Source organism: Vulpes vulpes, chromosome 4, assembly GCF_048418805.1.
Source record: "Vulpes vulpes isolate BD-2025 chromosome 4, VulVul3, whole genome shotgun sequence".
In the NCBI taxonomy this organism is placed as follows: domain Eukaryota; kingdom Metazoa; phylum Chordata; class Mammalia; order Carnivora; family Canidae; genus Vulpes; species Vulpes vulpes.
This window is the reverse complement of record NC_132783.1, coordinates 17,968,799-17,984,871: the sequence shown is the minus strand read 5'-3', so window position 1 is coordinate 17,984,871 and position 16,073 is coordinate 17,968,799. Positions and strand designations below refer to the sequence as shown.

Here is a 16,073-nt window from a genome sequence, read left to right as displayed (position 1 = left end):
CCAGAGGCTTCACATGGAGAGTCAGGGGATCTCTTCTGTCCTACCAGAGCTCCCCAGTAGTGGGACCCATTGGTAAGCCAGAAGACAGGGGAGGCCTTTAATATATGTTATAGAGGTCAGCCTCCTGACAGCAAGTTATAAGATGATGGAAAATGGATAGAGAGGCACATCAATTAAATGAAGAGTTTCTATAATATTATTGGAATCTTGTTAAAGGCATAGCCTGAAGAAGGAAAGTAGTATAATTTGATGAGGCTTTCTTAGACTAGAACTAAGGATCCAGTCAGCTTGGGAAAGGAGAAAGCAAGAACTTTGAGAAGCCCATTTCCCTATTCCACATACCTCTCCAGGGAAAGAGTGACTTTTGTAAGCATCTTAACTATCTTATGTGTTCACATGAGTAATTCAGAAATGTTTTACTCTGTACTATTTCCAGGATAATAAATGGCTTGGCTTTTTATTCATCAACTTTATTAAATAATTTTATTAACTGATCTACATAGACATCATATTTAATAGTTCAATATAAAAAATAAATATTTTGGGATAAATAAGTGAGTTTTTAGAGCCCCTAGGGCTTACAAAAAGAATCTTAAAAGATCCATATTTATCATATGAAGTATAAGAATAATAATTACAAAAGGTAGCAAAACGTACATCAAAAAATAAATATAAATTTTAAATATTTAAATAAATAGCCTGATACATTTTAAATAGGCACTTAATTATCAAGTCAGTGTTGAGAAGATGCTCTGACAAAAGGTAATCCATTTGTTCAGAAATTCTGTAATGGTTGCTGTCTCGTCATCATATTCACAGTTGTAACTTGTTTCAGATCCCTATAAAAGAAAAATTTTAATTTTTTTAGTTCAAAGTAGTTTTTGATATATAGTTATTCTCAAATAACTTATAGCTTATGGCCTTTATTTTTTAATATGTTTAATATATTAATCATTCACAATTTATTGAAATGATCAAAATACATGCCAAAAAGTTATATGTTGATACAAGTGATGATAGCATATAAACCAAGATTTTCCTCATTTGTCAATTCTTTCAATCTCAGTGAACACAAGAATTCTTTTTCCTGAATTGTATACAGGTAAACATTTTCAATAAAAACAGTTCTAGAAAAATATTTCATTAAATGTTACATGCAAAATAAAGTTGTTAAACCTTTCTTTCTCTGGGCATGTCTCTATGTATGGGTTACATGTATGCAGTCATAGACTCATTATACTTAAGTTTCTATATATTAACTTTAGTGAATCTCCTCATAATTCCCCAAAGCAAGATAGAACCAGCCCAGAGTCAGGACAACCTTTTGTTTGGAAGAAATTTGTGTGAAGAACATTTTTAGAAATATTCATACTGACTTCACTCCACCTTAGTTAGCATCAATGCATGCAAGTTTCCCAACTTTTAAAACTCTAAACAATAGAAATTTTGTTTGTGGACTGACTTGTTAGAAATTAACCTCCTCTGCTGATAGGAGCTATTTCAACTCAGCCTCTAGCTGACAAAATATTTTGAACTATAACAAGAAAAAAGAAAAGGCTTTTTCAAATTTGAGGTACTTCCTATTCTGGAAATATAAACCAAGTAAGATAAGTATTCTCTTTAAACTGTACCAGTTTAAAGGGAATACTTACATATAATCATTTAAATATTATGACCTTTTGGGAAGGTTTAAATTTTTTTAAATAGCTGGCTTTTGAAACACATTTCTGACTTTCACATATTTTTAATTTTGCATCAAGAATTTAGAATGAGTTTTCTGATGGTCAGAAATTCTGGAGCAAACCTTCTGACATATATATTGTCTATCAGTATCTAGAGGCCATTGATTTCAATGTATTTTTTTAATTACATGGAAAGAAACAGTGTACTAATACAATGACTTATTTGGAAACAACTGGGATAATTTTAGAAACTTTGTTCTACTTATGCTATGTAGGATGGCTGTTAACTCATGAAGTTTGTACTTTGGTAGATGGGATGAGAAAACAGAGCCATGAATTTCTTCATATTGCCTGAGTCCCTTGTATATCTAATATTTCCTGTGCATTTAAAAATACTTAAGTTCTTGAAAGTATTACCTCCAAATAAGGAGTTAATTATCTAGCCCATTGGCCATTTTAGTAATTTCCTTTTTTTTAGATAAATCTCTTAATCATTCCACTAAGTAATAGGAAAACCCCATACACACACACACACACACACACACACACACACATACATATATATATTTTTAAAGATCGTATTTATTTATTCATGAGAGAGATACATAGGCAGAGGGAAAAGCAGGCCCTATGCAGGGAGCCTGATGTGGGACTCCATCCAGGAACTCCAGGGCCATGCATGCCCTGGGCCTATGGCAGACACTGAACCGCTGAGCCACCCAGGAATCCCAAAAACTCCATTTTAAAAGCCCTTCAGGTAGGGATGCCTGGGTGCCTCAATGGTTGAGCGTCTGCCTTTGGCTCAGGTCATGGTTCTGGGATCATGAGATCGAGTCCTGCATGAGGCTCACCACAGGGAGCCTGCTTCTCCTTCTGCCTATGTCTCTGCCTCTCTCTTTGTGTCTCTCATGAATAAATAAATTTAAAAAAAGAAAAGCCTTTCAGATAATCCATATTGGCTATTCTGGAAAATGATCTGAAAGAAAATATGCAACAAAACCTGCCTGCTTTTTGTGAAATTCAATTGTCTTCTCCCACTCCCAGTTTTAATATGAGAGAGAGGTAACAGAATGTTAGGTTACAGACTTATCCCTGGGTGGATGGAAGAAATAGATTATACTTCCCAGCTCCATAGTATATCATCTAGCATAAAAATGGTTCATGTTCACATTGGTTTTAAAATGCATGAGAACTTTGCCAAATTATAAAAATGTTATACCACTTTAAAATGCCCTTCCATTTATTTTATTTTCAGGAGAACAAATAGAGTAATGCCTTACCTTTAGTTTCAGAAGTGTTACATTCATATTGCTGATTAATTCCTTGGTGTCTGTCAAGTGAACGTTTTTGCTTTGAGGTAAACCTAGCACTTCCTCCAGGTTTTTGAGTTCTTCTGCTAGACATTGAAGGTGTGTAAATTCTGTGGCCTTGAATAGTAATAAAAATAATTACCAGGTCAGTTTTCCCTAAAGGTAATCAAATTAATCTCAAATTTATTTTATTAAGGGCAGTTTTTTATTCTCCCTCTTCTCAGCATTACAGTGTAGATGGACCAGTATAGTTTATAAGACTGGAAAAACTAGAGTTCATCTACCCATGTTAGCATTAAATTTGTAATAATGAGGGGTGCCTGGGTGGCTCAGTAGTTAAGCTCTGGCTTCGACTCAGGTCATCATCCCAGGGGCCTGGGATAGAGCCCTGCATACAGCTCCATGCTCAGTGAGGAGTCTGCTTCCCCCCGCCATGCCCCTCCCCCATTTATGATCCTCACATGCTCATGTACTCTCTCAAAATCTTTATAAGTGAATAAATAAGTGAATATTAAATAATGAGTCATTAATTTCAGCTTAATTTGGCTTTGCCAAAGGCAAACATCTCTGTACCCAAATGCAAATCACAGACATAGGCAGAATTCTATTCTAGTCTATAGAAATTAGAACTAGAGCAGCCACAGCATGGAAGTATAGGATCACATTGTATGATTCTAATATTTCATAATAGTTAAGAATCATAGGATGTTAAGGATAGAGGAATGCTTGGATACTGCCATAGTCCCAGCATTTTATAGATTAGGCAATTGTAACTGTATAGTAAAGACTTTCAATATAGCAAGTCCTATAACTGTCCTAATTTTTTACTCTTCTATAATAAGTGTATTCAAATGCATTTTTTAAAATTCTGTATCACAACCAAATAAGAGGTTAGAATATTTGAAGGACTTTTGGGTGGCCTACCTGATTTAGATCTGTACACTCATCCATCCATGTGGCCTATCTTAATGGTAGTATTTCATACTTGTACATTATAATTTTAAAGTGTCTTCTTCTAAATAAGACCATTTAAGTCTCACAGGCCCCCTTTGAGATAGCAATGCAGTGTTGTCTCCATTTTACAAATAAGGAAACTAAATCTCAGAATTTAAGTGTTTTCCCAAGGTCATATATGATTAGGTGGAGCCAACATTACATTTTAGTTCTCTTTGTAGCTCTAACATAGCATCCTTTGAATTAAGTGTTTTTATAACTTTCTAAAATTTTTTTTGCAAACATAGAATGGTGGTAAAATGAGCAAATGAATGGAGTTTATCACCTTACTTTGGGTTTCAAATAGATTTTGAGTTGTCATTTAGAAACTTAGATTTCAAAGAATTTTGCCACCCTCCAAATTATGCACATAATCTCATCTTTCTAAAAATCTTTAAAGGGAGAGAGAGGACTACACCACATGCATTTTATGACCTTTCCATCCACTGCACTTTCAACTTGCTACTACAAGTTCAGGGCTTAAGTTTCTGGCATAGCAAATTGGAGCTGTTTCCCTCGGGAAGCAGTCTAGTGTGTTAATATTGCTGGAGTTAAAGAGTTATGTAGCTCTGATTAAGTTGAAGAGACATCTCTTAAGTTATTTTCAAAAGAGTAGTTGGAAGCATAATTTCCTTCAATGAATATGAGATGAATGAAATTGCATCCATAACCTTTAAATCCCTTTTTTTTTCTGAGCTTGGATTTACCCTGTGACAAACTTTCTAGAACCAAGTTATGTTTATTCTCTGTTTACTGGCACAACTACTAGGAAATTTTATACTCTTAGTATAGGTGTAGGAGCTTGGATAATCTGTGTTTATCTATCTGAATCCCCAAATGAACAAATCTTGGAAAACAAGTCATATAGCATCATAAGCCTCTAGATCTATTGGCATAAAGGATGCGTAAGTCCAGAATTTTACTTTATAATACTCCCAGGGAGAATTCTGTTTTTACTATTACCAATAACTAACGCTTATAATATATTTACCTATGTCAGACACTATTCTACTCAGAATACATTTACCCATTAATCCTCACAAAGCTATATGAAGTACATAATATAATATTTATATTATAATAGCATACAGAATATAATATATTTACCTATGTCAGACACTATTCTACTCAGAATTACATTTACCCATTAATCCTCACAAAGCTATATGAAGTACATAAAATCATCATTCACTTAAGTAGATAAGAAAGTGAGAGTAGATAACTTGCCCAGGGTCACAAAAGCTAAGACATGACATAACTGGGATTTCAGTTCAGGTAATCTGGCCCTAGAGACTATGCTATTGGTCACAATTAGGCTACCTCTCAAAGATAGACCATTAGGAATTTTTCCTAAAACAGTAAAGGATTTTTAAAAATTGGCTTCTCTGAAATCAATTTTTATAATTTGCATGGTAAAATGATATACTCAAATATCTCTCAAGTTTTACATTTTTAAATAATCAGTCAACATAATCTTTTAAAACTGTCCCATCAATAAACTGGGAATGTTATTCTTGTCTCTTCCCCTCCCAAAACACACACAAATACATTAAAAAAATATATAGGCAAAGCTATTTTACAGAAGCTTCATTACCAAATTGTTTTTTTTAATATTGATTTTACTGATTCTTTTTCTCAGATGAGGGGCTATAAACCTAATCACCTACAACTTTTCATATTTGAATCTTATTAAGACATAAATTGAACATAAAAAGTTGTACTTACCTTCTTGGGTGTGTAAAACTTAAATGTGAGCATCCTGGAGAGTTGGGGGTTCTCATAATTCTGAGAAAGCATAATATATTTTCATTAAAAAATGAACTCCAGTTCAAAAAAATTGTAATTTTAGTAAGAGATAGAATATACTCACATTAACTCCATTCAAAAGCAACTGTAAATCCAGCAGTAATTGCTCCATCTGTTGCTCTGTTTCCTTCGTTGAGCTTGAAGTAATAGGTGCACTGTTTGCGACGAGTACAAGCATCAGTGCGATGCAAGACAAGAGTTGCATTTTGTACATTGTGGCAGGAGTTGAGGTTACTGTGAGTAGTGATTACAGAGGCTGATAGGAAGCTCTTGAACAAGAGAAGCAATTTATACTGTTAATTCTGGAAAAATATTTATGGGGGTGTCAAAATGTTTTACATATTACACATATTTTCAAAGATTCTACCTGTGTGGCAAAAAGCATTACCTTTATTTTTCCTCTTCTGATGACTCTTTGGAATTTCTTTAAACCCCCATAAACTGACTGAATGGATGTAGGTAAAATCCCTGTTGGTTACAGGAGCCCACACTTAGGTGGCAGTTGTAATTCATACAACTAACGCCTTCTGTATGAAACAATTTTTCCTCCCTCTTTCTTTAAGGGGGTGGGGATACAAAAGTGGCTCATGAAAATTTTCTCTTTGTCATAAAACAGTGATGAACATGTGGAGCACTATGGTGTGGTGGACAAGAGTAAATAGTTGAAAAGAATAAATTTTTAGATTTGTTGATTAAACAGGAAGAATATTGGTTTCCTGTTTAGGATGGTTTTACCTTTTGATCTACACAATGACTGCGCTAATGCATACATGATAGATTACTACTTACACAATCAGCTAGAGAAACTGAGATTAGAATACATAAAATACTCATTGAGCTTGAGGTACAGTTTTGTGCTATTTTAGTTTTAATGTTTTTTGTATCTGTTTTAATCTCTTAGTATCTATTATACATTTTTAAAAATGGATATGATGTTTAACAAATATATACCCAGAAAAGGGTTTGCATGCAAGGGGGTACTACTAATGTTAGTTTTGGGGAAGAGGGTTTGGACAAATATATTTTTGCTGCTTTATTATTTTTGCTGGGCATCAAGGGCATATAAGTTGAGTTGGAATGTCACCAGTACCAAGGATGCTTTTTCTTCCTCTTGGTCTCAGGGAGAATAAAGGGATCACCAAGTTTGTTTGTAGGAAGCTTACTAACAAATTTCTAGACACTATTTGTACATTCTTTAGGAGAATGATCTGGCTAGCTTGAGGTGTGCCAATACTGACCTAAGTAATGTGGCTGGAGCTGAGAAAGTTATGGTAATAAACAGCCCAGGAAGCTGAGGTGGGTCATGGGGTGGGGAGTGTTTGTGTGTATATGTGCCTTGTGGAGTAAAAGCAGTACTCAGAGAAGGGATATTTGGGCTCATTTATTCCAAGATGATATACAGAGGCCAGAATTAAATTGACAGAAGTTACTAAGAAGGGGTATCCATTACAATTTTGGAGCACCTTTTATGAAACAATGAGTAAAGTACTATAAACAACTCATGACAAATAGAAAATGCTTTGCACCCAAGGGTGCTGATGCTAGTTTTATAATAGACTTTTTATGTGCTGTATGTAAGCCAATCCACAAATTTCTACTTGTTATGTTTCACCTCTTTAATAGACTTAGGTTTATCCACTACAGCATCTAGGATACTGTATAAAATAATAGTGCTGAAATAAGATCATATTGATATTTTTAAAGTCAGTACACTGTGTGGGACACTTAGGGCGTGTGTTAATGTTTCCTCAGTATAATGCACTAGCTGCTTTGGTATAATGATGGGCACAAGTATATACCTATAACTCAAACTTGTAACCCTTCCTCAAAGAGATTGCTTATAACTCCTCCAATTTTACTACCTTACTCATTTTGTGTCTAGTCTTTAGAAACACATTTATCTAGCACCTCAGGTATAATAGGAAGGGAGAAAAACACAGCCTAGTTTGTGAAGTAATGATTCCCATTTTGCAGATTAGAAAACTGAGTCTCAGATACATTAACTAATTTGAAAAAGCTGAATTATATTGTGCCTACTATTCCATCTCACTTCACTTTATCAGTGATAGCTGATGAGTCAGTAGGTCATGAAGCCCTTACTGCCAATAAGTGGCAGAAGAAGGATTTGAAACCAGAATATTCTGACTACAAAGGCCACTTTTACCTTTTGTATTCTTTCTTAATGAACCTGATGTGAAATACAGAAGACTTGTACATAGACGAGCATAATCCTAGGTAAAACATAAAAATTGTTGTTTCAAGAGAAGTGGATATAAAGAATTTTGAGGAAGGAATATAACTTCAAACTGGATTTTGACAACTTCATTAAACTGTAGATATGTAAATTTAGGTTTAGGAAGCGTGTAGTAGGCAGGAATGGTTAACCATTCTAAGAAGCATTTGTACTACAAAAAAATGGTTTAGTACTATTTATGCATTAGATAACTGAAGAATATAAAACATCTTTGTAAAATTTAAAAATAAGCATTAAATAGTTCCTCAGGTGGAAAAAAAATGAAGGAAAAGACAGATTAGGAATCAATGATTTTTTGAAAAGATTAGCAATAAGTTAGGAACAAATGATCATGACCTTTTCTTTTTATTACTAAAAAATGCCAAATGTCTCTCCACATCTTTCAAATCAAAACTATGAAATTAGCATTAGTTCTAAGGGAAAAGGCTATTTAATGATCTGTGGGTCAACTTTATTATACTTGTTTTTCTTCTTTAATGACTTCAGTGTTTCATCCCAGCATCATCAGCTCAGGCCTTTACCCTTCCAGAATGGAAGAATTCAGGCCCACACATTTTTTCTGTGTGGGGGCTTTTCCAAAGAGGCCTTTGATGTTCTCATAGTCATGATATTTCTATTTCTCCAGCTATTTCCATTAGAGAATGGGTCAATATATGGCTACATTTATGGGACCCTGTAGAAAAGTGAGTTCCCAAGCACCTGGCTTATCCCGATTATTGCATAACAGGCACCATTATGGAAGCTGGCCTTATAATTTCTTTCTTGATATGCTTGGGGATAAAGCTACCATACGCTGTAGCATACTTTCACTTTTTAACATGTCTGACACATCAGCTGGCTTTTCTGGCTACAGTGGTGGTAAAGACAGTGGCAGACTGCAGGCTACTGCATGTGTCACACCCCCTACTTCCCCTTTGAAAATAAAATTCTACAATTCAGTAAGAAGCTATTTTCATTGCTAAGCATTGTTTGTGACTCAGCCTCTTAGATTCAGGAGTAGCCCAAGTTCTTTAAAAAGGAAAGCCCTAGTCTATGAAGCTGCCTACCAAAGAGATTGGTCAGTCAGATGCATGCACTGTTTATCCATCAAAACTGACTTTCAAGGACTCCACCTCCTGCAAGAATGTTTTCTTTCTGACCCTTTCTCGTTGCTTTATAAAACTTTAATTTAGACTGGCGCTTGATGCCCATATAAATGCATCTCTTGTTAGTCCCTCTACAGGCCTCTTTTCAAGATACAGTTATCTTCCTTTGAAATTAGGACAGATTGGTGAATAATCTCCATACCACCCACAGAGTATTCAGCTAGGAGCTCTGTGTTTCCCATGAGACCTGAATTTTCTCAGGCATAGGTTGGTGCCCAGTCTTTGTCTTTATCAGACCTGTGGTCCTCCATGATGTGATAATACTGTAAATCTATCTGTGGGTCATAGTCAAGTCTCATTCATGTGTGCTTTTCTTCCATATGGTAAATTTTAATGATGATCTTTTGGGATGGAAGAACTATTTCCTTGGTACGTTTAGTTTTACAAAGTATTTTCAAATTCATTATCTCATTGAGTCACATTTTACTGATAAGAAATTTGACGTTTGTGCAGGTTAAGTGACTAGCCTGATATCACATTCTTAAGTTAGTGGTGAAGTTAGAGTAAAACCCCAAGACTTCCTGGCCCCTAATGATCTTGTGTATTTCCGGTGTAAAAGAGTGATGCCAAATTCTAGGTGCATTAGGCCACAGAGAAAAAGCTGAATTATATTGTGCCTACTATTCCATCTCACTTCACTTTATCAGTGATAGCTGATGAGTCAGGTGAGGCATCATCCATTTGGCCTAACCCAATACCTTGTCTGGGCAGTTTTAGGATTTCTAAGAAGTTAGAGCAGCTAAATTCACGCAGCTACAGAAGCTAGGTTTTTACTTATGTTTTTTCATCTCTTTTGGGGGGTCTTTTAAAAGCAGTAGAGCACTAGATGTTTCCTAACACTTCTCCTATATCTGAAGTAAGAAAAAGATTTCATCTATTGTGGATTTAAGTTGCATTGTATTTTCAAGAGTACAGCATTCTAAGGCTGACATGGGGTTATCACACTAGGCCGTTGTCTGCATTTGGCAACCAGGAGACATATTCACTGCCTAAATATAATGAGAATGAGAGTATCTTCAAAACTCTTGGAACTTTACTTTTTGTGTAAATATAAGACGTCAAGTTACATAGCTGTTACCAGAAGTAGAATGGGATAATCTGACAATAATGGCAATAGATTTATTTGCAAGGCATTTCAAGTTTTATAAAGTGCTTTCACATCTATATATCTCCTCTTATGGCAAAATAGGTAAAGAAACATTTTCTGGTTATGTGTATTTTACTAAAAACTTTTCTCTGTACATCACAAATTAAGCTTGCAACTTACAGATAAATAGCTTTCTTCTCTGCCAAGATAAGTGCTTTCATTAAAAACTTAATGAAAGTTTTAAACTTATCTTGGCAGATAAGTGCTTTCATTAAAACCTTGTAAAAATAAAAGTTATATACATTTATCTTCATCCAATTACTTTTCCTGTCTAACTTTGTTTCTAAGTTCATTTAATTATTCTTTCCTTTTCTACAGTAGCTTTGTCAATGAAGTTGACAGTCCATTGTTCCATCATTCATGTTAAAAGATAAACTGAGACGAATTTGAAATTTAAGAATTCATTTGAGCAAAAACTGATTTGAATTGGGCAGCATCCCTCTAGCACATAGAAGAGAGCTCTGAGGAGTTGTACTAAATGAACAACTTTTATAGCCAGAGGGAGCAAGAGTTAGGAAGTTACGCCAAACACACACAACATACACAGGGTTCATTATTACAAGGCTACTTTCTTTTAGGGGATGACATGGGGCTATCAAGTGGGTTATATAGTGCTGATGATCAGGCAGTTTCCAATTGACTGACTGACTTGCGATTTCATTCCTGAGAGAACTGAGGCTGTAATTAAGTCTTGGTTTAGTGACATGGGGCTTAGCATAAGTGACTTCATTTTGAGCCTATTGTCTTGTTTTTAACACTAATAATAATTTTTAAAGACTATAGCCTAATTTTTTGTTTAAAAATACATTATCTAATCACAAAATAATACATATTCATTATAGAAAATTTGAAAACTACAAAGAAGCTAAAAAAGAAAAGAATGAAAATCCACAATTATCTTACAGATAGAGGTAACTGTTGATACTACATACTTATACATATATAAGTCTATCCAGTCTTTTTTTTCTGTGATACAGCTTTTCATGCTTATTTTTTCTTTTAACGTGTTATAAATATCTCGTGGATTTCTTTAAGACATTATGTTTAATAATTGCATAGAATTCTCTTGTGTGACTGTATTCTGTTATTAGAGTGTACATTAATTCGAATGGTTCATCAATGTGAACAGTGCTATAATTTACTGAAATCTTAAGCACATAGATATTTGTGTAAACTTCTAGTCCTCTTATTAGGATAAAATCCTAGAAGTGGAATTACTGGGTCAAAGACTATGAACATTTTAAGGCTTTTAATGCTTATTTAGAAAGTTCATAAAAATTTAATATTCCTTAATAATGTTTTTTTTTAATTGTAATTTATTTCTTCATGAGAGATGCAGAGAGAGAAAGAGAGAGAGGCAGGCACAAGCAGAGGGAGAAGCAGGCTCCATGCAGGGAGCCCGACGTGGGACTCAATCCCGGGTCTCCAGGATCAGGCCCTGAGCTGAAGGCAGCGCTAAACCGCTGAGCCACCCGGGCTGCCCCCTTAATATTGTTTAAAATGCATAGGTATGCATGTAAGTAATTAAAATTGTCGATTTTTTAAAATGATGACATTTGCTTTGCATAATATCTTGATATCCAGGTTTACTAATCTGCCTAATCTGAGGGTTGAGAAAGAAACAGATAATTTTACCATGCCAACATTACCCAAATTAAAATTGAAATTAATTTAATTAACCAAATAATGTTTAATCATTCTAGAGATAAGGTTATTATCTAGAGATAATAAGGTTACTAGAGATAAGGTTATTATTCCATAATATGTCAGTCCCATCTAAAGGGGATCTCTGTCCCTTGTAGAGAAGGAATGAGCATTTTCCCTCTACCCTCCTAGGTGCTTGGCAGAGAGACCCTTCTTATAAAAAGAAAGATTAATAGAAGAAAAAATTGACAATTTTAATTACTTACATGCATACCTATGGAAACCCCAGAAATATATTAGACTCAAAAGGCAGCTAAACAACTGAAGTGTATATCCCATCCTGAGCTAAGGAAAGGGTTGGGGATCTGTGGTTTCAAAGGAGGGAAGGTAATTCATAGGAAGGTGAGAAGAGGAAATGTTTGGTAAGCAAAAGTTGTTTTGCCAGCAAGCTAAGTCTCTCAGGTGGAGAACTTATCTCTGATAATAGCTTTCTTCCAGGCACAGGCTCCTTTTGTCCCCCCCCCCCCCCCACAGGCTCCTTTCTAATGTAATTTCCTTATAAACATAGTTTTCCTTTGTAAAAGGCTACCTTCTATTTCTATTTTCAGAGCCTCTTCTGGGTCTGCAGTTTTGCAAAATAATCTTAATGCCAAAGAAGCATATTTTGGAATGTCACATTCTGCTACCACTCACCATCATGATTGATTTATCCCGATCTGAGTTAAAAGACAAACTCATTTCTTTAAAACAACCAAAAACCAGAAATTTTTTTTTTAAAGTCCTTTGTGCAGCATAGCTTATAGTGAAGATGGTAAATGGGTTTCCTCTCATGTGCTGAATTATTAGCAGTGTATACTTGGAGCACTATACTGAGAATAATTCTATCCTCAGTAAAGAATCATGTTGTGGATATTCAGTCTGAGATGGGCTCTGGAATGTGGAGTATTAGCCTGGATATCCTTTATTTCTACTATGTCTATGCTTTCTTTAGGCCCAGTTCTAACTAGCTATGTTACTTGCTTTCAAGAGCATGGGAGCTGTGAAGGAACTGTGAGAATTGGGCTGTGTTCAGAATAAATGATCAGTTTAAAAGGATTGGGCATACAAGGCAGATAGAAAAATAGAAAACACCTAAAGTATTTAAAAAGTGAAGTAAATATAAGGACCAAAGAGAAGTACAGCCTTCCGGAACCTTAGTATATGACCCAGTCATCTCATGCACCCCAGCAGGTCCTGAAACTCCTGTGTAATATCAGAGTATAGTGATTGACATTCATAGTAATGACTCTACCTCCTCAAAAAAAGTTGAAATTATGTTTTGCTTTGTTTATGTCTGCTTTTAGGAAGCCAGAGCATGTCTAATATTTTGAGTAGGGATTTCCATTTCAAATGATTAAGATAAAACAGATGTGATGTTAGAGCAAAAGCAAATAAGAACACTTCATACATCAGCAAGTCAAGAAAAAAATTATTATAGAAGACAGTAATAAGAGAGAGAAGGAGGAAATAAAGTAAATCACCCTCTGTCAGGGCATACCCATGCAACCAACCCATAGTGATGGGAGGAGGAGCCAGCCTCTGCAAATAAGATGCATCTATAGCTTTTATTACTAGGTACAGAGAGAAAGCTTTCACCACCTCATGGAAACTGGACTTCTTACACTGATAGAGCTTCTAGAAATTATTATATAGGTGGCTAATTTTATTTAGAATCAAACTTGCATCTTATGTTTTTAAATAAATTTATGAATACCTATTCTTAATTATCTTTGATAAGTATCAGGCTAGTCCCACAGTATTGGGCAAATAATTCTGAACTACTCACCTGGTGATACTTAGATTCTTGTAGTATTTTTAGGCTTAGCTTGTTTATAGACTAACCCATATAGACCTTCTATCTTTATATGTGTATATATCTATAATTATTTCTTAATTCTTAAGGATTCCGGCAAATTTTTCCATGGAGTAAGAATGTATTATGGGTTTTTAAGTATTTTTTAAAGACTTTTTAATTATTTATGAGAGAGGGAGAAGCAGGCTCCATGCAGGGAGCCTGACGTGGGACTCGATCCCCGATCTCCAGGATCACGCCCTAGGTGGAAGGCGGCACTAAACCCCTAAGCCACCGGGGCTGCCCTGTATTATGGGTTTTACAGGCATTGGCAAGTCTCTGGAATATTTTAATCTGATTCATAAATTGTGAGCCATAATCATTAATAGATAAGGGTATTTTAACCAGGAATAAAATCTTGTAAGTAAGCCTGTTGATAGTTACTGTATCAGTCTTTGTGTACAAATATGACAAAGCTTCTACTCATCTTAAAGGCACACAGTCACTGAAAATATTCACATTAATAGCACTTTTCCTATGCAAAATCAACCTGGAGAAACAGATTTTTTTTCATTCCCACCCCACACTCTTACTCTCTCCCTTTCTCACTTTTCATGAATTTCCCCCATTGTGAGTCTGCAAAATAGGGTAGTTCTTATAAAACCATTTAGCTAATTTTAAAATATGAAGCAAACCAAGAACAATTAGTTATCTTAGCATTCCTTCTTTCCTAAAGTGAGGGAGTAAAACCTTGGAGCAATCCAGAGACCATCTGGAAGGTACCCTAGATGTTGTGGGTATAATGGACATCCTTGCAGTTTTGTTATTCTGAGTTTGGGTTATAGCTTGGGGGTGGCAACAATAAGAGTTCTCCAAGGAGGGGCAGCCCTGATGGCTCAGCGGTTTAGCACTGCCTTCAGCCCAGGGCCTGATCCTGGAGACCCGGGATCAAGTCCCACATCAGGCTCCTTGCATGGAGCCTGCTTCTCCCTCTGCCTGTGTCTCTGCCTCTCTCTCTCTCTCTGTCTCTGTCTCTCTGTCTCTCATGAATAAATTTTTTTTTTAAAGAGTTCTCCAAGGAGAACACTTGCTCAGTGAAAACACAAGTACAGTTCCTAAGGGATCCCTGGGTGGCACAGCGGTTTGGTGCCTGCCTTTGGCCCAGGGTGCGATCCTGGAGACCCGGGATCGAATCCCACATCGGGCTCCGGGTGCATGGAGCCTGCTTCTCCCTCTGCCTATGTCTCTGCCTCTCTCTGTCTCTCTCTGTGACTATCATAAATAAATAAAAATTTTTAAAAAAGTACAGTTCCTAAAAGAAAGAGTGGCTATAGGTTGGCTGCTTCAGGTACCAGAATGATAATACAATGTTTTGAATATAGCAGGAAGAAGAATAATGCGTAAAAATTTTACTTCTTCAAATGAGAAATTACTGTTGTTTGATTTAGAACTACCCATGAACAGGGTAGGAGGCAACATAAAAGTATAAAAAGTATTCTTAAGAATTGAAAGTATATATACAGGTCAGGCAAAAGATAATATGTTGTCTGTGTAGAATATACAGAAAACGGTGAGTTTTGGTTGCCTCACAATTGTGTAATCCAGGATAACATACTCTCTTACTCATACAGTCTCTGTGGTTGGCTATGTGGTGATGAAAATCCCAAGTATTAGAACTACTTTGTGTGGCTAAAATATCACTGAAAGTTCTGTTGACTTGCTCATATACTAAGAAGAATTAATGTAAATAAAACCCTAGTATTTCTTTGATTTTAAGAAATTAATTGGTTGTTTTCTACACTAGAGTAGGTTCTTATAAAATGGAACACTAAGTTGGATAGATTAAGCATTTAGGGAAGACTTAGATTTAGATTGTGTGGTACTATTCCGTAGGGAATAGAAATTTAAGTGCCACACCCCACTGATGAGGATAGAACCACATAAGGGTCCCAATTGGCTAGGGCATCAGAGCTGAAGTAAAGGAAGAACAAGCTCCATATCCATCCCATGCTTGTCTCAATCCAGTCCTGTAGGGGCAGCTACAAGACAGTAAATCACCTTGGAGCTTCCTAAATACCTTGCTTCTTCAGGCCCACAGGGATTTTGAAAATTTATTCTGTTATTTCTGTTGTAGAGAATGCTAATTTTATCCTAATATCCATCCTTCCCTCCTGCTTAGAAAAAGAATTTTGATTCTTAGCTGGATATGTTGCTGCTTCTCAATAAAGATCATATTCCCTAACTTCCCTTTGCAATGAAGT

General features: G+C 35.6%; 1 protein-coding gene across 1 annotated transcript; it reads right to left on the bottom strand.

Annotated features, from left to right (window-relative positions):
- Positions 1-610: 610 nt before the first annotated feature.
- On the bottom strand, positions 611-6,020 carry IL2 (interleukin 2). The gene is made up of 4 exons (XM_026016786.2): positions 5,856-6,020; positions 5,711-5,770; positions 2,963-3,109; positions 611-839 (listed from the first exon to the last, which is right to left on the bottom strand). The coding sequence occupies exons 1-4, from the start codon at positions 6,003-6,005 to the stop codon at positions 729-731; spliced, it is 468 nt and encodes a 155-aa protein (XP_025872571.1). The 5' UTR covers positions 6,006-6,020; the 3' UTR covers positions 611-728.
- Between the last annotated feature and the right edge of the window lie 10,053 nt (positions 6,021-16,073).